General features: G+C 37.0%; 2 protein-coding genes and 1 pseudogene across 2 annotated transcripts; all 3 read right to left on the bottom strand.

The window, feature by feature from the left end:
• Nucleotides 1-535: 535 nt before the first annotated feature.
• On the bottom strand, nucleotides 536-4,983 carry LOC104593301 (poor homologous synapsis 1). The gene is made up of 8 exons (XM_088899566.1): nucleotides 4,267-4,983; nucleotides 3,097-3,213; nucleotides 2,213-2,278; nucleotides 1,993-2,100; nucleotides 1,695-1,962; nucleotides 1,564-1,610; nucleotides 1,291-1,318; nucleotides 536-867 (listed from the first exon to the last, which is right to left on the bottom strand). The coding sequence occupies exons 1-8, from the start codon at nucleotides 4,540-4,542 to the stop codon at nucleotides 809-811; spliced, it is 969 nt and encodes a 322-aa protein (XP_088755692.1). The 5' UTR covers nucleotides 4,543-4,983; the 3' UTR covers nucleotides 536-808.
• Nucleotides 4,984-10,861: 5,878 nt separating this feature from the next.
• Nucleotides 10,862-12,229, bottom strand: LOC104593300 (tyrosine decarboxylase-like; annotated as a pseudogene).
• Nucleotides 10,862-19,264, bottom strand: LOC104593116 (ribose-phosphate pyrophosphokinase 4). Its single transcript, XM_010252811.3, has 7 exons — nucleotides 18,752-19,264; nucleotides 16,958-17,273; nucleotides 16,414-16,509; nucleotides 15,704-15,772; nucleotides 15,039-15,167; nucleotides 13,177-13,276; nucleotides 10,862-12,787 (listed from the first exon to the last, which is right to left on the bottom strand). The coding sequence occupies exons 1-7, from the start codon at nucleotides 19,132-19,134 to the stop codon at nucleotides 12,654-12,656; spliced, it is 1,227 nt and encodes a 408-aa protein (XP_010251113.1). The 5' UTR covers nucleotides 19,135-19,264; the 3' UTR covers nucleotides 10,862-12,653.
• Between the last annotated feature and the right edge of the window lie 1,945 nt (nucleotides 19,265-21,209).

Genomic DNA, 21,209 nt, shown 5'->3' with positions numbered 1-21,209 from the left:
TAAGAATATAGGTTCAATGGACCAGGTTTGGGTTGAAACCAATCTAAATTAAAACAAATTTGAACAGATTGGACATTCCAGACATTGAATTGGACCGGTCCAAAATGGTCCAAAATATTCATTGGATTCGATTGGACCTAGTCCAATTGTAATGGACCCACACTGGACTGGATCGGATTGGACCAAATCCAGTCCAATTGACACCCCTTGTGCAGAGAAGCATCCTTTGTCATTTAGTGAGAAAGGGTTTTTACTTTATCACAGATTTTTGTTTATATTGTATTGGAGATTGTATTATAAGGGATGTTAAGCCTACTTTGGAAAATAAATTAAAAGTAGGGGAGGGTTTAGTAGAGAGAGAGAGAGAGTTACGTACTTGTAATAAATTTTACAATTGTACGAGTTTTTATCATATATCCATATGGTTTGGCTCATCTCATCCTTTCCTGGCAAGCAATCCATGTAATTGAAATATGGACTTTAAATGAAGACATCAAACGCCTAGGATCAATGATGTCAAACACAACCAAAATGATTCAGAGAATCAGATCTGGTATAAAATGATTTTTAAAATTCTATTACAAGTAGACTACAGACATCAAAAGCATTGGCTGCTTCAATTGTTTCATTTCCCCCTATCCTATTTTATAAGCGTAGGGTAGTTTCTACACTTCCAATACCACCACAGCACAAGTGTGGTAATCAATCAACCATCCAAAAATGTTCAGCCATACCATGTAAAGGCCAACTCATAACAAGGAAGACAGAGAGAGAGAGAGAGAGAGAGCTTTTTACTGTAATTACAGATTTATAGTGCCAATTCCCCTCCCATTTGAAAGATAACTTTCTCAACTTTGTTCAGCATCTCTGAAAAGAACAAAAAACATATACAATCAGCAACTCCTCTTAAAATATAGTGGAAAGGGCTATACCAAAGGAAGCTTTAATTATTTTTGGAATGGATCAAGCAGTTGGTTCTCTCCAAGAAAAAAGTATAGATCAAGTCATTTGGCAACACAAGGTAATCAACGTATACATGTCCCAAGATACTAGTCTGGTCAAATCAAATAAATGTACAAACCGTGCTACCTCAGCCATCTAACTAGCCAAGGCAAGCAAGAAGAAAACAGCATCATATTGAGTGGAACAGTTTAGTTCCAGAAAGGTAACTAATAAATGCCAACACTGTCAGACACTTAAATTTTTAGTGTAAATTTCATGTCAACACCTTGTCCAGCCATGTCCTGTTGGTAATGCAGTTATTTAGTACATGTAAGGAATTCCACTTACCACTGAAGCAAGTATCCGACATGTATTTCTGCAACAAAAAGAAATAAATAAATACGTAAATGGAAGGCAAAGGTAAAGGGGAGATTAAAAAAAATTATTGGACTAAAATGTCCACTGGAATTGCTCTTGTCACTCTCTAGTGGACAAATACAACTATAGAAGTCCGGAGAGCTCCCAAACCAATCCAGCACAATCATAGGCAACATGTGAAACTGTGAAGTAGTAGAAACCACATCAATTAAGGATGTTGAATGCCAGAGTTTGGAAGGATACCGTGATCTGAGACTTGAGGTCAACTTCCTCAGCTACCTGTTGTTTCTCTGCAGTATCTATGTCAATTAGAAAAGTCAGGTATTCAAATGAAATAAGAATACTTGTATTTGCGGTATGTGCAACCAATCAACCTTGTTCAGCCTCAGAGGAACAGCTGGTAAGCAGTGCTGTGAAGCTAGGAGGCAAGCTTTCAAATGTTCCATCAAAGTTATGATCAACTTCTGGTTCTGGTTCCTGGGAACATGTTTGCTGCTCACCCTTGTAGTTTGGTTGAGCAGTCTGAGGGGTATATGTATCAACAGGAGTCAGGCAGCTCAATTCCTCATCAGTTCTGCAATAGCCATAATCCTCATGAATCAAACCATACTTCAATATCTTACATTTCTCTTTTATATCACAAAAAAGAGGATTTCAGAAAGTGCAGAGATCATGCCTGTTTTGGAGCACACTAGAAGAGATTAACTCAGATTGAGATGAAATTTCAGATCCGAAATTTCCTAGTGGATACCTGATGTTTACTATGTCCTTCAACCTCTCCTAAAAAGGCAAAGAAAGGTTGCAGAAGCAAGGTCAGACCATTGGTGCTTATATTTCATATGGCATTGAAGACCATAACTTCTGTTAGGATTACAAGTTTTGATGACTATACCTTCAAAGCATTTATGAACCTCTCTGCTTCACAAGATGTAGAGAACCGTAGGGCAAACTTCTGGATCTGCAAAGCCACGGAAAGCACTAATAGAGGTTGCTGTAATGGAGGATAACACTAAAGAGGCCTAATAAAATAAAACAAAATCACAAAAGCTAGCCTCAAATAACACAGTACAACTGACAAAAAGCAAGAGGATATAATCCAAATATCAACAAACCAATAACTAACTTTGGAATGACATGATTTGATATCTCAACCATGTATATATGTTGTTTTGATGGGGATTTAAAAGATGTAAAGAGAACATCATCTTACCAATTTTTTAATCATGCACAACTGTGTATGACATTAAAAGACAATTAAGGTTTACTAGTTAATAAGATTTGCAGTTGCTTATTTGGTTTGGAATGTTGAACTAAAATGTGGGCTTGGAAGGAAAGAGCATTTACTCCTCCTCATTAAAAGTCATAATTGCATGTGGTAATTTTATACTTCTCATCACCGGATGAAAAAACTGCCTGCAGTATAATTCATATGCAGAAAAGGTATAAAAAACTGTAGGTTCACTCTTATGTATACTCTTTTGTTTCTAATGCATTGATGTCACAAGAAACACTATTTGGAAATAGGTGAACTCCTGAAAAATAAATAGTAAAATATGTATTCCCTAGGACCTAGACCATCACATTCTTTTCCACTGTAGAAGATTGTGACTGCAAATCAGCTACTCCTTACAAACTGTTGCAGTGAAGTAAGTATGAAAGCATTCATCGGGGTTATGGTATCACCAAAAGTAGAAACGAAACTTTTAGCCAATCAATCCTTCACATACCAAGTTTATCAGTAGTGATCTTGAAGAAAGTGAGAGATAAAAAGCTTGCCTGTCCTTCACAGTCTCTGTAGCTTGCAAATACAACTCTGCTCCCTCTGGTAGGGCATTGATAGACGCATGATACCTGAGGCCAGGAAAATTGCAGATTGGAAATGAAGTGCTCTTCCTGCACCATATGTTAAAAATAACAATGAAGAAACATAATTTTCTGTTAAAACATCTGAATCTGAAGGATGGCCCAATAGCAAATAATCCAGCATTTTCAAAAATACATTTAACTAATTGCCTCATAATAGAAAAAGAAAGGAGATACAGTATAAACTAGCTATTGAAAAACAAATATATAAGAAAAAGGAAGTTTGAAATTCCAAGAGACTTGAAGTCCCATGCCTATAACCCTCATGGAGAATGACAATATAAATAGTGAAGTTAAATAAACCAAATGCAGGTTCAGGAATCCTTCAATGCAATTTCGGTGAATGAGAATAAGAAAAATCAAGAAGTGAACGGAGCAACAACGAGAAACAAGCCACTTAAATGCAATTTTCATGAAAAAAAAATAGGCATCAACGGCCACAGTATCCATTAACCTGATAAATCAAATGCCTACATAATTTGAAGAGTTTACGGTACAAAAGGCACGCATAACCAAAGGTAAAATGAATCCACAGAGGTTTTCTGTGTTAATTGTATGAATTTCTCGTTCAGAATACGAAAGGACATGGCAGAGGTATTTTACACAAACATCGCAGTAATACGCAAACCTGTTCAAGCTTACATATACAAATAATTCATCTAAGGATATAAAAAGATGTGCTATCCAAAAATTATGATTCACGTATCTTAAAGAAGAGAACAAGAAAATAGGATCCGGATAGGGATAAAGTTCTATGAAGTCGATACGAGAGGAAAACGGAAAATGAAAATAGAAAATAGTAAAAACTAACGACTAATCCAGACAAAGCCTGAAACCATCGGCGCAAATAAAAAATGAAAATAAAAACTCTGGAAATCGAGACTGCAAAGAGAACGTGTTGAAGCGCAACTGAACAAAACGAATAAAAAGAACGTATAAACCTCTGACATCGAAACTGTTGACGTGAAGCGATTGAAGCCCGGTTAAATGAATTAGAAAACCAGGAAACCTCCAGAAACTTAAACAAATGCATAAGGAAAAAGAAAAGAAGCTCGTCAGCATCTCGGTTTCTTCTTGACTCACATGGATCTTTCCTCGGAGAGTAACGACGACGATCACTTCAGGACTCGGGTGATAGGTTAGGAGATGCAGAGCAGCAGTTGAAGAAGAAGATATCCAGGTTCCTTTGCAACGGCTGCGTTTGGATGTTCCGAGAGGTTTGAGAGTGAGAGACGTAGAAGACGAGGGAGGAGGAAGGTTGAAGAAGCGGGAATACTCGACCTCCCAGTGGTCTTTAATGGCGTTGAGTGAGGTCACAAGATTCTCTGCCGCAGTAGCCAGAGAAAGAGCTCCCGCCATTTTTCTCCAACCTACGTTTTGTTTTTCACCTTTTTTCTTTCTTTACGTTTTGGCGATTTCTATGATATACGACTTAACCTTTTCCCTTTTATATACTTTTGTAGTGTACCGTGGGCGGTTATCTGATGGAGTCCGATCAGGATCGACCAGTAACCGGCAAGGCAAAAACACACACTAGGCACAACGAACAAGACAGTTTCCTACAATCAACACAGTAAGGGACTGTTGGCCAACGTGTATGATTTGGTTTGTCAAAACAACACCAAATGACACTAGCGGAGGGGCCCTGCGTTGTAAATTTTTTAATTAAAAGTTTATTGGAAAAAATCTATTTAAAATAAATAAATAACCACAGTCATCGGGCAATACAGTGAAAGAGGGAGAGATAACTTTTGTAATTGTATTTTTGTTTCATATAGTGGAATAATTGTAAATAGTTCAATAATAATTAATTTAATTTAATAAATAAATAAATGAGATAAATAGACAATCAAGTAAGGAGTAAATATATATAAATATATACACGGTTCTATGTCTTACTTTTCTAGCAATAATAATTTGTTCGGTTATTAAATTATTAACTAATTAAATAATTTAGTAAAATAAGTAAATAAAAAAAAGCTTTATGTATTATTAACATAAGATTGGTAAAGCCTATCTCAAATTATTTAATTAATTAATTTAGTGTTGTTAATGGCTCGGGCTGAACTACTAGCTATCAAGCCCATGAACAGGCTTAGCCCAGTTCGTGGCCCAGCTTGTGGCACGACACGGGCTCGTGTGGGCTCAAGCTAAAATAAAATTTTAAGATCTTCTTTAATTTTTTTGTATATTTTTTAATTTATGCTAAAATTTTCATTATTTTTTTCAAATTTTTAAAAATCATGGCTTAGCCAATTGGTGGCTCGACCTGGCCTAAGACTTGGCCCATGGACTAGCTCGACCTGTGGCATGGCATGGGCCTGCACAGGCTCAGGCCATATATATACAATAATTATATATTATATTAATATATAATTTTATTTTCTATTTTATTATATTGTTTCATTTTATTATTGCATATATAAATAATATACACATCAAAATTCATATAAAAAAATTTAAGATCTTTTTTTATTTTTTGTCTATTTATTTAAATTTGTGTTAAATTTTTCATTATTTATTTTCAAAATTTTTAAAAAACATGGCTTAGCCTGGTTCGTGGTCGGCCTGGCCTAAGACTTGGCCTGTGGCACAGCATCGCCCGCGCGGGCTCGTGCCGTATATTATATACAATAATTATATAATATATAATTTTATTTTCAATATTATATTATTTCATTTTATTATTGCATGTATAAACAATTGTATACATCAAAATTTATCTATTTTTTAATTTATGCTAACTTTTTCATTATTTTTCCAATTTTTTAAAAAACATGGATTAGCCCAATTCATGGCCTAACGTGGCCCATAAACCAACCCGACCTGAAGCATGATACAGGTTTGCACGGGCTCAAGCCAAGGGCTGTGTCGAGCTGACCCCCTAAAGTATCCCAGGGAAGGGAAGCACGGCACGCATAGCACGGCCCAACACAACCCGATTGTAAATAAAATGAGAGATAAAAGACAATTTTTAACAAATGTGAAAAAGGTAAAGTGACATCATTGTAAATAGTTATCATTAGCACCATTGTAAATAATTAGGACAAGTTATGATTTGTTTTGTGTTTTATTCAATAGCATTATTGTAATTAATTAAATTTGTAATGGTAATAGTTAAAAGCATGAAAAGGGAAAAGGGAAAGATTATAAGATTTCATTTAGCTTATATAAAAAAAGATTCCATTTGGTAGAGGCCTTCCTTTTGCTTTTAGAGGCATGGTGACATGGACTATATATATTGTGTGTGTGTGAATAAATTTTCAAAAATTAGCTTTCAAGCAAGCAAGGTTAAAAGTATTTATACATGTCCCACTCTGTGCTGTATGATAGGGGTGCTCGCGGTTCGGTTAACCAAACCGTGGGTCTATTTTTTAAATCGAATCAATATTACTAGAACCTGTAACCAAAATCGAATTGAAGTCAATCGGTTGACTGGTTCGATTAATCGTTGGTTTAATTCATTAGTTTTTTTGTTTTTTTATATTTATAATATATAAAAAATATATAAATATATAACAAAAATAGAGGCATATATAAAATATTGTATATATTTTGGCACTGTACTTGGGCCTAGTGCCACTTTGGTCCTCGTACTTTAAAATGCGACAATTCAATATCTAAACTTTCAAAAAGTGTCAATCCAATACCTACTGTTAATTACCTATTAACCAGCCATTAAATGCCTTTGAAAAAAGGCACAAATGCCCTTAGAGTGTCATCTAATTTTCTTTATCAACTATCCAAACATTAACAAAAAATGAACAAACTTAAATCCTTGCCTCTTTTATTCAAGAAAGTTGGGGTCCAGAATGCCCATTGAGATGTGCCCCCGACTTTCTTGAATAGAAGAAGCAAGAATTTGGGATTGTTAATTTTTTGTCAACATTTGGATGGTTGATCAAGAAAATTAGATGACACTCGAAGGGCATTTGTGTCTTTTTCAAATACCACTTAACGATTGGTTAACAGTTGATTAAAAATAGGTACTGAATTGACACATTTTGAAAGTTCGGGTACTAAATTGTTGCATTTTAAAGTTCGAGGACCAAAGTGGCACTAGGTCCCAAGTACAGGATACTAATCGGGAGTTTTCCCTTATTAATTTATAATATATAGAAAATATAAAATATATATACATAAAATATATAGAAATATATGTATATTGATCGGTTTGGTTAACCATCGGTTTTCTATATTAATAAAAATACCAAACCAACCAAATCTATTAATCAATTTTTCGGTTCGATTTCGATCGATTTTTCAGCTTTTCTTGCTCACCCCTAATATCGGTTTTCAATGTCACCAATATCGTTAAAGTTTTATGACAAATAGTCATAACATACCCTTCCTAGAAATGCATGATTTGGGCAAGGTTTAACTGAACGTGTTAATTGTTTAACGGGTTGTGGAACCAATAACAACGTTCTGCACTAGCTATCATAGTGGGGCCCATGAATTTATGACCGACGTAAAACCTCATCATTGGTTTCACAGCCAAAGTTTTCGGCTAATCCAAATTCATATGTTTCAAACTTGAAAGCTGAAACAATTCCGATCCATGAGTATCGGCTTGTGAGAATGTGATATACAGAACCTTGTCTTTAAGGGTACGGACTCATTTTCATTTTCATTTTCATTTTCTTTTTTGCTTGAGAAATTTTCCGTACATGATCCACTTATTTCTACCGTATGAAGGAATTCAATGGCAGATTTATAGCTTCCCTTTTTATTAATTTTACTTTTACAATGTCTATAAAAAAATGTTTTGTAAGGACAATACACTAGCAATGTCTTTTGAACTGAAGTTTTCACAACTAGATGTTGAGAGAGGAAGACAAGGCTTGCTAGGGGTGAGCAAATGGATAGGTTTTACCCAAAATTGGTTGGACCAAACTCAAATCAGCTTTGAACTGATTCTACCCAATCTGTTATAAAGTAGGGTTTGGTTTCAAATTCTTGGAACTGACCTCCACCCAAGTCTGTTTCAGGGTCTAGGAGTTTACCCTACCCGAACCGATTCAATGAATCGGCCTTAGTTGGCCTTGGTGGAACAAACCTTAGAACCAAACTTGCCTTGAAATAAACCCCAAAATATTTTGAAAGATGTAAATATTTGAACCCAAGCACTCATGGTTACAAAAGCCATGGTCTCACTTGACCATTGAGTTACTTGAGTGATTTGACCATTTGTTTTCATTTTAATATTTGAATGTGAATAATAAATAATGTAAAATGTAATATTTGCAAAATTTAAATTACAATGACAAATTTTGAACAATATATTAATATATTATGATAATCTATATATCAAGTTACTCAATTTAATCAGTAAAGACAATATAAGTTTTAAACTATATATTATCATTATTGAAAATAAAGTTTTTAAAGGACATGTTTCATTTTTTTAAGAGGGAGAGTAAAGAAATAATAGGTTCCATAAGTAGACCCTAGAACCGACCCCAGAACTACCAAGGCCAGAAACGACCTTCACAGGGTAGGTTCCAATTTCAAAAACTTTGAATCGACCCCTACAAGGTAGGTCCCAAGTTTTGCCATGGAACTGAACCGAACTAACCCATGCTCACCCCTAGAGCCTACGATAGAGCCCAAAATAAGTAGCGATCTTGATGGTCAAGGAAGTTGACAAAACAATGTGACTAACAAACCAGCTGCTTAACAAGGCAGTCACATTGCATCAAACCAGTGTTTTCAATCCATCATTGACCCGACCAATTGAATCATTTGAACCATCACCCAATCTTGATTTTTGGGTCTAGTTTTGTTGAAATCTATTGTTTGGTTAAAAATATTGACTTAGCCAAAAACCATCCAACCTGAGTGGTTTAATCGTTGATCCGTTTGACCTAGTTATCAAGTCACAGGTTGCACGTTCAATGTATGTGCAAACTTTTAGAGGCCATTACTTTGCACTCTAATGTATGATTGGGTTTTTTTTTATTTTGAGTAATTTTTTGAGATCTATGTCAAAAGACACCTTGCTTGTTGTTTTCATAGAAAAAATCGGGCCTCAAATTACAATTTTTAACATTTATTTATAAAATAAAAAACAAATTTAAAAATGTAAACTAAACATGAAATAATATATATATGTATATTTCATCACAAAAATAATTATACATTTTTTAATAATGAAATACATGTTTATACATATCTATGTGTGTATGTATATAGACAAATAGATAGATAGATAGATAGATTTAATGACATGGCATGGTCTGACCTGTTCAACCCGAACGGTCAAACCAATGACCCCTCTACCAAAAAAACCAGTGACCCAGACCCAAAAGCAAAATGGATCAACCTCCCATTCGGTTTTTAAAACATTGCATTCAACCACTTGAATGACAAGTAGGGGTGGCAGTTTTTCACCCAACCCGCCTATTTACTTGGCGGGTTGGAAATGGATTGATCACCCATTGGGTCAATTTACATAGGTTGGGTTGGGTTGAGTTGTGGATAACCATTGGGTTAACCACTAAAGATACAAGTATTAATTCTTTAGCCTTTTTTTTAATTTTCTTCATTTGAATGAAATAATTTATAATTAATGTATTAATTTTCTATTAATTATTGACTAAAATTAGTTTTGTCTTGAATCAACACACTTCACCCAAATCGACATAAATCCAAATCGACCCGAGTCCGAAGCAGATAAATTTGGTTTAAATATGAACAGGCCTGATCATCTCGATTCAGTTCGTTTGGGTCGACAATCCCAATCCGAACCCGACCAAGGATAGGCCGATCCAATCGACCCGAATCCGAAATAGGCATGTGCGCGATGGTTCGTCCTGACCAAAAATCTACCCCGCTTACTTTGCCCGGTTTGGATCGTCCGGACCGTATCCGCACAACCCGACTCAAATCTAGACCGGTCTGATTTACTTCTCTTGACCCGCTTCGGGCAAGTTAATTCGGTCACAAACCTGATATGGGCCGGTCCAAGTCAATCCGCCATTGACTGATCCGGTCTGGTCTGGTCTGATCAGATTGATCTATATCTAAATGGTTCAACCACCCTTGATGTGATTAGCTCGAAGACAATCCAATTAGATAGTTCAAGTTGGCCTGATCGGTTTGAACCCAAGTGGTTTGGTCAAACCCAAAACCCGAAATAGTCAAATGGCTTTGCCACTTGTGTAAAAATAATATGCATGTAATGTGATTTGAACCTTCACTACTTGTGTAAATAACAACTACTATTATAGTCAAATGACTTCGCCGCTTGTGTAAAAATAACATGCATGTAATGTGATTTAAACCTTCACCACTTGTGTAAATAGCAACTACTACTACCACCAAGCTATGACCAACTTATTTGTGGAAAGGGAGTTTTTTGTTTTAAGTACATAAATATAAAATTAATGGAATTGGGCGGATTGGATTGGTTTAAAGTGGATTTGGATAGACGCAATGCGTGTCATGACTCGTGCGGTCTCTATTTCACGTTGTTTGTATCACATCTGTTAATTCCTTCTCGCCCAAAAGGGTTTCTTCTCCCATTGTGGGTATTCTTTCTCCTATTCTACTGTGAACCGAAATCCTTGGTGCCCCCTTTCGTAACCCACCCACTGGAGATAAACTCTTTCGAGTTCCGTCGACCGACGCCGACGGCCATACAAAGGGGGAGAGATAGAGAGAGAATTAAGAATCATTGTTGTAAAATCAATAATAATTTGATAATTTCATAGTAGAAACAATTCAATGTAGATGATTTAATAGATACAAAAGAAATTTAAGAAAAAATTACAGATGATGAATACAAACAAAATTAATGAACCCAAGTGATTAATTTCTTTTATTTTTTTTTCCTGGGTCTTATTCTTTATTTTCGTAAGTTCGACTTAAACCCTCAACTCCACGAATACGGAGTGGTGGTCGCAGGTCGCCACCTTAATCAGCACGCTTTGAGAATGGCCTCTGCATGTTCCTGCACTACCTTCCCTGCCAAGTTCACATGGCGGTCCTCCATAAGGCTTGCACCAACAGCAAACCTGATCATGTAAACACCCCCAACCACCGCATGCATCATGTATATGCGCCCAGCCAAGTTGATTGACTCCAGCAACTTACAGTTGATCTCGTTTGCATGTTCCAACTCCGACAATTGCCTGAGCGTGTCATCCTCATGATCCTTCACCGGCGGCAGTAGCAGCCGGAAGCATACCATGGCGAAATTCCTCGGCACCACAATCTTAAACCTCTTGTCCATGGTTACCTTCTCTTCGAAGTGCTTAGCCATTTTCACGTGGGTTCGAAGGAAATTTCTTAGGTTGGCCACACCACAGCTCCGAAGCACCATCCAGAGATTCATGGCTCGGAATCGATGACTGAGGGCTATTTGCCAGTCTTTGTAGTCTATCACTTGCTCGGAATCAACGACTGGTTGACAGGGCCTTAACAAGGGCGCTAGGGTCCTTGACCCAAAGGTAGCAGCAATCGAGAGTGGTGAAGAACCACTTGTGTGCATTGAAACTGAACGAGTCGGCATCCTCTACCCCATCGATGAAGTGTCTGAACTTAGGACATATGCATGCACTTCCGGCGTATGCTATATCGATGTGAACCCAAACTCCATACTCTTTGGTCATTGCGCATAGAGGAGCAATTGGATTGACGACTGTCGATAGAGGAATAATGGGATGAGCCCAGCTTGTATATCTGCTTGAATTGCAGACCGAAGAGACTCGAGGGCCAGCCCGAATGAGGTGGCCTTACTCGTTGCAACGGCACGGAAGTTGTTTGGAAAGATCCCTGCAATCTAGGCAGCTTTCTGGAGTGCACAATGGGTCTGATCTGATCCATAAACCACCAACTTCCCTATGTTCTCCCTACCAATTCTGTTCACCATCCTATCTCTGGCTCTCGTGAGCGTGCAAAGGATGGCTTCGCAGGTAGCCCCTTGTAGCACACCACCACCGTTTCCAGAGAAGAGGAAAGGCTTGGGGAGCTTAACCAGCTCTGTGGCCGCCGGCGACGACATCCAGTTGAACCCAATGACATTAAATCCGATGCTAAGCATTTCGCTGAGAAAACCAGCGACGCTACCGCTGGAAGGGAAGTAAGAATAGTAGTTAGGGGGCGCCAAGAAAACCAGCGACGCTTCCCTCCATTACAGAATACTTACCTTCTCGCCATTTGTATGGCCATCGGTGTCCGCCGGCGGAACTCGAAAGAATTTATCTTGGGTGGGTGGGTTACGAAAGGGGGCGCCAAGGGTTTCAGTTCACAGTAGAATAGGAGAAAGAATACCCAGAATGGGATCAGTAATTGAAGTTGGAACAAGGATTGATATTATTTTCTGTCGATATAGGCAATGATACAAATGCATTTAAGCCGCAACTAGTCCAAAATTCTGAGACTCTCCAAATGCCATCAAAACTTGCAAATCGAAGGGGAAAAAAAGAGTAGGTAGATAAATAGAACTTCTCCGAACATAGACTATGTTATATCTTAAGGGCGGCTGCTATGGAGCCAGCAAGACTAAGCACTTCAAAGGGGCGTCTGTTTTTAACTTCCTTCACTGTCAAAGGGCAGGAGTCTGTGATCCAAAAGTAGGCCAGTCCATTATCTGGGGACCCTGAGAAGCACAAGAACTTATATAAGAATAATTAATAAAGAACGAAAATAAAATGAAATGTCTCAGAAATAGGCAACTAGAACATTTAACGTTAGTATGAAATATGAACCTTCCATCTGGAACAAGAATTACCATCCAGCATTCTACTTCCAGATCAGTTCAAATGAATGAATGAATGTGTACCCAGTTTAAATTCTAAACTAAAGATGGTCTGATTAAAAGATCCACTGATGACATGTTGGTAGGGCATCTAAAAAGGTCCATATCTAGATCTAATTACCACAAACAAGGAACATGTAAATTAATAACCGAAAGTTATAACAACACTGACAATAGTTCTAGATTTGGTCATCACTAATCAAACTAAAGCATAACGAATGCATACATACCTCCACTATCGTGTTGGAACCGTTCCCAGGACCTATTAGGGAAAATTCCATGTGTCACATATGCACTGATTTTGGATGCTCCATGTGCAGCCAGCATTTTCTGAAATAAATGGCAGTGTAATTTAAAATTTCAAATTAAATAACAGTTATATTGAAGGGATTAGATGATAAATTTGTGTATTGCAAACCAAATAGTACTCTAGGTATTCCCTATTTAATTGGTGGTAATTGATAATCTGCTTGAAGCCCTGTAAAGGTCAAATTATCATTTTAAAATGGAAACCAAGGACTTGGGGGTGTCCCAGCCTATGATTATTTTCTTTTTGAATCTCTATGTATGGTATGTTGAAATGTTTTATATTGACTGCAAAAGAAGTTGGTGGATAGGGTTCTCCTATGTATAATGTTCCACTGCTCGTTCAGCCAGTTAAGAGAAGCCATGACATAGGCAGCCAATCTCAATTGCTCGTTCAGCTGGATATCAAGGTCTTCTAACAGCTTGGCAGATAGCCTAGCGGGGATGGGAAGGAATTGGAATGAGGTACTGTGGGTCCAGCAACATCAATTGTAATCTAAGGCGTCAGTTTCTCTTTTATGATTTTGTCAGCTTTTAAATGTTCTGTGTTACACAATCTCCAAACTACGAGATCATCTCAATGGGCTTGCATTGATTCTACCAGAATATCAACCCCAGTTCTTAAAAACCCCAAAAGACCAAGAATTTATAACAGAACATTTCCTTTTTCTTTTACAGAGTTGTATTTATTGAAAACTAAAAATAAAGCATTGGATACACCATGAATTAATTCACTCTAACAAGCCAACATGAAAAAAAAAATAAAAAAGAAGGAAATATAAGGCAGATTTGGTCTCAAAGAGCAATGCTGGTTTGGGGTACGATACATTTTGTTGAAATGGAGATCTCCTCTCTCCATTCATCTTTCAAAGCCAAAAGTTCCATTGGAGTCATGGTGGGAAGAGGGTGGTTGGAGTTCAAGAGAGGGCTTTTTACAGGTTTCAGTCTAGTCATGTTTTGAAAAGATGAGTGGGTACTTTTGTGTTTTTGGTTTTATTCTTAGGCTGTGTTTGGTTTAAAGGAAAAAGTAGAGAGAGAAAGGAAGGGAAAGGTAGGGAAACCTTTACAAACCTTGTATAGGTTTCCCTACCTTTTCCTTCGAACCAAGCATAGCCTTAAAGAAATTCAAATGGAATATTATCTCTCAGCTTGCCAACAGATAAGAGGTAAACTGAAAACTAAAAAAAATAATAATAAAAAAAAAAATTATGTGGCACAAAGAGGCATAGAATCCAAAGTGCAAAAGTTACTTTGTGAGCCCAAGCTGAGTTGGGAAAAAAGCTCAGATCAACTCAACTTGTACAATACCCTACCAATAACAGCTGAAATTCAAAGCCACATATCTGAACACATACAATGGGAACATATCAGCATTTGGTGCATTAGAGGATGAGCTTTTTTCTGGTAAATGGTAATCCAAAAAACTATATTAGATACCACTAAGCATTTCCGTGGGGTTGAGCTTATCAAGAAGGGCAGCAAAGTAGGAGTGCAAATCAGGTATCCGACTAGAAGAATTTACATAGCATTAGGTCTGGGCCCATTCAAAATTTGGCAAATGCTCAAACTGAGCCCATCCAAGTTGCAGCCCTAGCAGCAAGCCTGCAGACTTGGTATGTGTTATCATGCAGGTAAAGAAACAAAAATTGTGACGAACAGCACAAGCTCACTTAATACTGGTATTAATGTCCTTTAATAATGTATTTGGTTGATGCAATACACATGTTCACCCCAATGGATGGAAAATGACTAAAATAGAGTAAAAGATCAATTAGGATGGACTTGCCTGACATTCAATCAGAGTACCACCAGATTGGACCAGATCATCAACAATTACAACATGACGGCCTCTGGGATCTCCCTCTTTAAGGCGTACAATTCGTTGGTCGTCTTCACGAACTTTATTGCAGACAATCTGAATTTTGAATTTTGTAACAGATTATACAAGTGAAAAGATACATGAGATAACTAACAATCACAATAGAAATGATACATCAATTAGGAATTACTGAGCTGGGCAGAGCCATAAGGGCATCGTTGAAACACATGGGCATGGGATGTCTAGACGAAAACCTTTTGCAGCAACACACAAAAAATGTCCATATAGTTGAGCCATTTTTCCCTTGGGTGACAAACATTCTATTGACTGTCTAGCCAGTTAGAAAAAACTCAGGCCACTCTGTGTTTTCATGCCTGTGTACACACAAAAATGTATGTACACATTTCAGTTGAGAAAGTCCATAAACAGTGAAAACCAGGTCAGATTGAAATTGGGCAAATTAGACCAGAGGAGCAGCATAGGAATATATAGATTCTTTCCTCCTTTACTTTCTGCCACTCCTATGACTGGTAAGTTTATGTCATTAGTGTGCATAGCTATTCTGATGTGCGACTCATTTTTGTGTCCATCATTGCCATCTAAAAGTAGATTATCCATGTTAGGCACATTACCGTTGGGAAATGCTGCAACTGCCTATGGAAGCGCTTCCATGCACCATCATCAGGAAAAGCAATGGATATCTAAAAACAACAAATGTGACACAGGTGTCATGAATTAGAATGAATAAGCAATTATCACATTATCATCAATGTCCCCATTAACCCAAAAGTTTGAAAAGGCAATCAAAGAAAAGTTATCAAATGGCCATTGCTTGGTGCAACGATAAAATCTCAAGCTGACAAGCAGGAGAAGATGGGTTTGAAGGTGGTAATCAATAGAAATAAATACTAGCTGCAAGAGAAAAAACTCCAGAAGCAATAACTTTCGGTCAAAAGAAGAAAAAACTTTAACTGTTATAAAATGGCTATAATAATGGCATCATTCACATAGAAACCCACCCTGCATGCTTTTGCTTGGTCCAATAAATTAGGGCTTTCACAACTGCATTTCCAAATCAATTGGCCACAAAAATATGCTGGCTTGCATGGAAAATTATCTTTGAGCTAACACCAGAAGAGAAAAAATGCCATGGATGCTGCATGCCATTTTCCATATATTTGTATGGGCGCCCATGCAGCTTCCTTTTCTTTTAGGATTTCCTGTCCATTATATTGTTGACATTATGCAGATGCAGAGCAACAAATGAGGAGATGGGAAAGCTGTTTTACTATCCTTAAAGTATATATATATATATAAATATTAGAAAAAGAATCAATCTTACATTGTCAGAATCAGGGAGCTGTTGGAGCCTATTCTTAAGCAAAGGTACTCCACTCTCAAAGTATGGTAAGATATTATCACCAAAGTAGAATCTTTCCTGAAACACAAATAGATAAGAAAGGTGTCAATTTTGAAATATGGCATAGACAGGGAGGCCAAAACAAGAAACCCTGCATGTTACTGGATAATACAACCAGGGCCCTGATAGTTTACAAAATAATTACTGCTGATATCAAATTATATTTTGAAGAATAAAGTTTGTTCAAAGGTTTATAATTGATATACCCTGATGTTTATAGATAATTGTTCAAAGGAACTTATATATAAGGTTAAAAGACTGACTGGACACTTCATCTAAATGACTAGATCTCTTTATTTCAGGACTCCCTGCCCCTCTACAGCCATCTTGATTGATGAAATTGCCAATTGAAACTATTCATCAAACAGGAGACAATTATTGACTGGTTATGAAGAGGGTCCTTAAGGGCTCCCTGCATACAGAAAGAAACAATATATTGTACTATATTCTAAGAATTGGCACAAACCTGCAAGGCATGAATGTCAAAAATCACTAGACTAGTGGGTCCACCCCTTGAAATTGGTATATTTGACAAGATCCTTGCAAGAGTGAATGCTGTTGCAACATCTCCTTCCTCCTCCATACGCTCAGAAGTACCAGTGGGAAAAAAGGGGAGGACAAGTGTAAATGATGAGACAAAGAGCTTCGGCAATGCATATATAACAGAGAGTTGCTCAAAAATTACCCCTGGGGAACTGAATGATGCCAAAAAGGCTACATGCTGGCCACGTATGCCATGAGCATTTGTAATGAATAAGTTGGGGAATCCATCTTCAAATGTCCTAAAGCAGTAGATTGCATAAAATATGTCAGAAATGGGCATAAAACCAAGGCTTAACTCTATAGCTTTGGTTAGAGAATAATATCCCAAAGGCTTAGTAAGGAAACAATGGCAAAGTACAAGAATATGGTTAGCCCCCAGAAGACATGACAAGGGGGCATCCAACAATATGGGCATAAGAAAATTAAAAAAAAAAAAAAAACTCCATAGGGGTTTGTTCCCTAGAGTCAAAATGATAGAGCTTGAACTTATAGAAATTAATGAAAATTTGCCTTTCAGGTTACCAGTAAGTGAATGAAAGATTTGGAATTGTACAAGAGAATAAGCACCTGCTTCCTCCAAGACTTTAATGTCTAAAAGACTTGCAACAGCCATCCTCCTCCTCCTACTTCCAGAGGACCCGGATTCCTAGGGGTGGATTCGAGCTGAGCCAAGCCAAATAGCTAGCTATTCAAGCTCGGTTTGCCAAGACAGTATGAGGCTCGAGCTCGGTTCGAGCTAAAGACTTGAGCTCGAGTTCAGATCGAGTCAAAAGCTCATAAGCTCGAGCTCGACTATGAGAAATGCTTTAAAAAGTAAAAAATTATTTTTTATTTGATATTTAAAAATTAATAATTATAATAATTAGTTATTATTATTATATATAAATATATAAATACTATATGTATGTATGTATGTATGTATGTAGAAGCTCGATTAGGCTTGCGAGGCTCACGAGCCGAGCTTTATTAGGCTTGAGCTTGGCTCGAAGCTCAATTTAAACCGAGTCGAGCTCGAATAGCTCGTGAAAATCTCGGCTCGTTGCCACCCCTACTGATTCCCTATATTTAAGCTTCATTAAAGTTTGGCATATGGAAAGATAATTGTCAGCTAGTAAGTTTTTAGAATATGTTCAAACATAACTGTCCGGGTTTTTTCTTTTGATAGGTAAAAACTGTCCAGGTATTCTCGTCTAAGTATTATCACATTCTTGGCTGACAACCTCCTCAGACTTGTGTCCATCGCAAGAACATGTAACTAGAGCATACCATAACAACATGATTAAAATTTCACAGGACCCATGTTCATGTCCATGGAAACCAGAACCATCAAATTCCACCTGATAAGTTGTCAATCCCAGTAAACTGAGAAAAAAAATAAATATACAATATAAAATTAGACCTATCTTCGTATATATAGTTTAACCGACATTGGGGGAGGGGGGGACAATTGCTCAATTTGAGACAGGTAAATGCACGAATGGAAGCCAAAACAACGGTGTATTATAATTGTAGCCATGAATACCGCTTAACTACAAAATATCCCACCTTTTTTTTTAATTTGGCTCCACCCCCTTATATTATCTAACCTGTATTTTAATGTAAACTTCACAAGCTCGCCAATCAGATGTAAGAAGGTGAAAATTTATCCAAACAAAGAAATGCAAGAACATGAAACAGTTTGGAAGTGTTCCTCGTGAATGCGACCAGAAGAACCCACCTCCACGTGATGCTTCGGAGCTCAATCGCGTCTGATTCCGCAGCAACTCTCTCGGCGAGAGCCTTTGTCTCTGCGCAGTAGAAAAGGCAGACCTTCTTCGAATTCTTTGGAAGCGAATCTAGTGCAGCATTCGCGGCCATTGGAAGAGCAGAAGAGCTCTGAATGATGTTAAGATGATCGATTTGAGACCCGTAATCTGTGTTCCATCTCCGATGGTCTCCGAAACCTCTAAGCTCGCAACTAATCTGGCTTTTCTCCTTCGGCAATCGAATGATTGAAGGTTTCTTGGTGAGAAACGAGTCTTTTAGGGTTTTGGAAACACAATCGAAGCCAGGGTTTGTGCTTGTGCATGAAGAAGACGAGCTTAACGGAGTTGCCGCCATTTGGGGTACACTTCTGACTTCGGAGGAGAAGTCTCGGCCAGCCTCTTGTAGCTGTGAGCCTGTGACTACGGAAGAGAGCCTGAGAGGTGCATCGGTTATTAATCGGGACTCGGGGGGTAAAAAAGAATGGGAAAAGTACAACTTACGCCAACTCTCAGCTTAAATGACAATAGGACATTCAACTTTAAATATTCGAGAGAACGTCATCTTTTAAAAATACATTTTAATTTAGGACAAAATGTTATGAATTACTCAAATACATAATATTGTTAAGTAGAAAACCATAAATGTATGACTTTATGTTAAAAATACATCTTATCTTAACCCATTTATAAAAATGACACCCTGATCTCATATTTCTAGGATTTATTCTCTTAAAATGTTTAAAATTGTCAAAACATCCTGATTTTATATTTTTAATATTGCCCTTTTTGAATACGCCCCTCACATGCCCTCATTTTAAACAAGCATTAATTCCTTTTCAACATGCCTGGTCTATCTTTTGTTATTTTCCCAAACATTCAAATATTAAATTGGACCAGTAGAAAAATCTTTGTATTTTTCGACACTTGGCAGGGATGAAGTGCAAAGTGTTCTTTTGGTTTTGGTTCGACGACAGTGAGAGGATGAGCAATGCCGAGATGAATCAACCAATTTTGGTTTCCTATCAAAAAATCCCTTATTATATTGTCAGTTTCTTATATATATTGGCTAATAAGAATATTTTTTTATGGATCAAGTTCATAACATATTACCATTCTATGAATTGAAAAATAATTAAATATAATCCAATAAAACTTATGAACAATAGCACTAAACCATGGTAAATTCGTGAATAGTGACTACCAATACCATCCATCATTTCTAAATGTGTCATCCTTCCAATTAATTACATGGTTAGAACTCCCAAGGGTTCATTCCCTGGCATCACAAATCTCATAGGAAAGGATTAACATGGTTGCCCCTTATTGAAATCATTGCTCACATTGTTGAGTTCATGATGGATCCTTTTGGGAATTACTTTGTCCATAAGCTTTTTCAAGTTTGTGATGAGGACCAAAAAATGCAGATACTCCCATGCAATCATTAGAAAAAACTAAAGACCTTGTTAAAATTTTGTATGGCATGCATGGATCAGTTCATATTTTTTTGCCTTGTAATGTTTTTTTCAATATCGTTTAACCTACACTAAGGGTTTTCTCAAAAAAAAAAGCATAATTTTTGGCTGTGTGGAAACTGATTAAAAAACCCATAAGACTATAGAACAAATTTCCATGGTTCTCTGCTTGGGCAATCTATTTGTACATCTAATTTTATCAATATATTATAATTCAATAAAGATTTCTGATCTCTTGAATGATAACCTACACATTTATCTATCTAAATTTCCACATAATTATTGAGACCATTTGTCACATTGATGGGCTTCTTGAAGTCTATGATGAGGACTAGAAAATCCAGATACTCCATGCAATCACTAGAAAAACTGGAGACCTTGTTAAAATTTAGTGTGACATGCATGGGTTAGTTCATCTATTCCTGCCTTGTTATGTCTCTGGTTCATTTTTCCAATTTAGATTTATGATTTGTTTGTGATTTTATCTATATGTTATAATTCAATAAAGATTTATGATCATTTGAATGATAGCCTATACATGGTTTAAGTATATCGTGCATTGCACAGGCCATTCTACTATAAATATTAAAAAGGAAAAAAGGACCATTAGATGAATTCAAATCACATCCCAACAAATGGTCCCAATACATAGTTCCATCAGCTTTGCAGCCGTGCATTTGAAATATCTCCCTTATCCTCCACGACAGGATGTTCCTAATATATAACTACAATGGTTATTGGGACCAGTTGTTGGGACTAGATCCCATTTTCTATCGGATGGGATTGCATGTGAAATCATTGTTAGGTTGAAAAATGAGCCCAACTTGACTTCAAGTTAGGTTAGGGTTTGGATCTCCAAGCAAGGTTAACGTTGTCAATTTGATATTTGCTGCCCAAGATGACTCATACTTCCGAATCAACAAACAATGCATTGCTCCACTACCCTTTAATCCTTTAT

The sequence above is a fragment of the Nelumbo nucifera genome, chromosome 3, assembly GCF_055504915.1.
Source record: "Nelumbo nucifera cultivar China Antique chromosome 3, China Antique-T2T, whole genome shotgun sequence".
Taxonomy (NCBI): Eukaryota; Viridiplantae; Streptophyta; class Magnoliopsida; order Proteales; family Nelumbonaceae; genus Nelumbo; species Nelumbo nucifera.
Note: the sequence above shows the minus strand (reverse complement) of the source record. Positions and strands in the feature narration are given on the sequence as shown.

Bases quoted from the DNA above. Each gene is read 5' to 3' on its own strand.
- LOC104593116 (XM_010252811.3), bottom strand. From the start codon at position 19,134: ATGGCGGCAACTCCGTTAAGCTCGTCTTCTTCATGCACAAGCACAAAC. The intron at 16,510-16,957 runs GTTTGTGCCAAT...TTTGTGTTTCAG, and splicing joins TTGACATTCATGCCTTGCAG to GAAAGATTCTACTTTGGTGA. The intron at 13,277-15,038 runs GCAAGTCCATCC...CATTTATTTCAG, and splicing joins GTACTCTGATTGAATGTCAG to AAAATGCTGGCTGCACATGG.
- LOC104593301 (XM_088899566.1), bottom strand. From the start codon at position 4,542: ATGGCGGGAGCTCTTTCTCTGGCTACTGCGGCAGAGAATCTTGTGACC. The intron at 3,214-4,266 runs GTGAGTCAAGAA...CATATGGTGCAG, and splicing joins CTCTCCGAGGAAAGATCCAT to GAAGAGCACTTCATTTCCAA. The intron at 2,279-3,096 runs GCAAGCTTTTTA...GTGGCTTTGCAG, and splicing joins ACAGAGACTGTGAAGGACAG to ATCCAGAAGTTTGCCCTACG.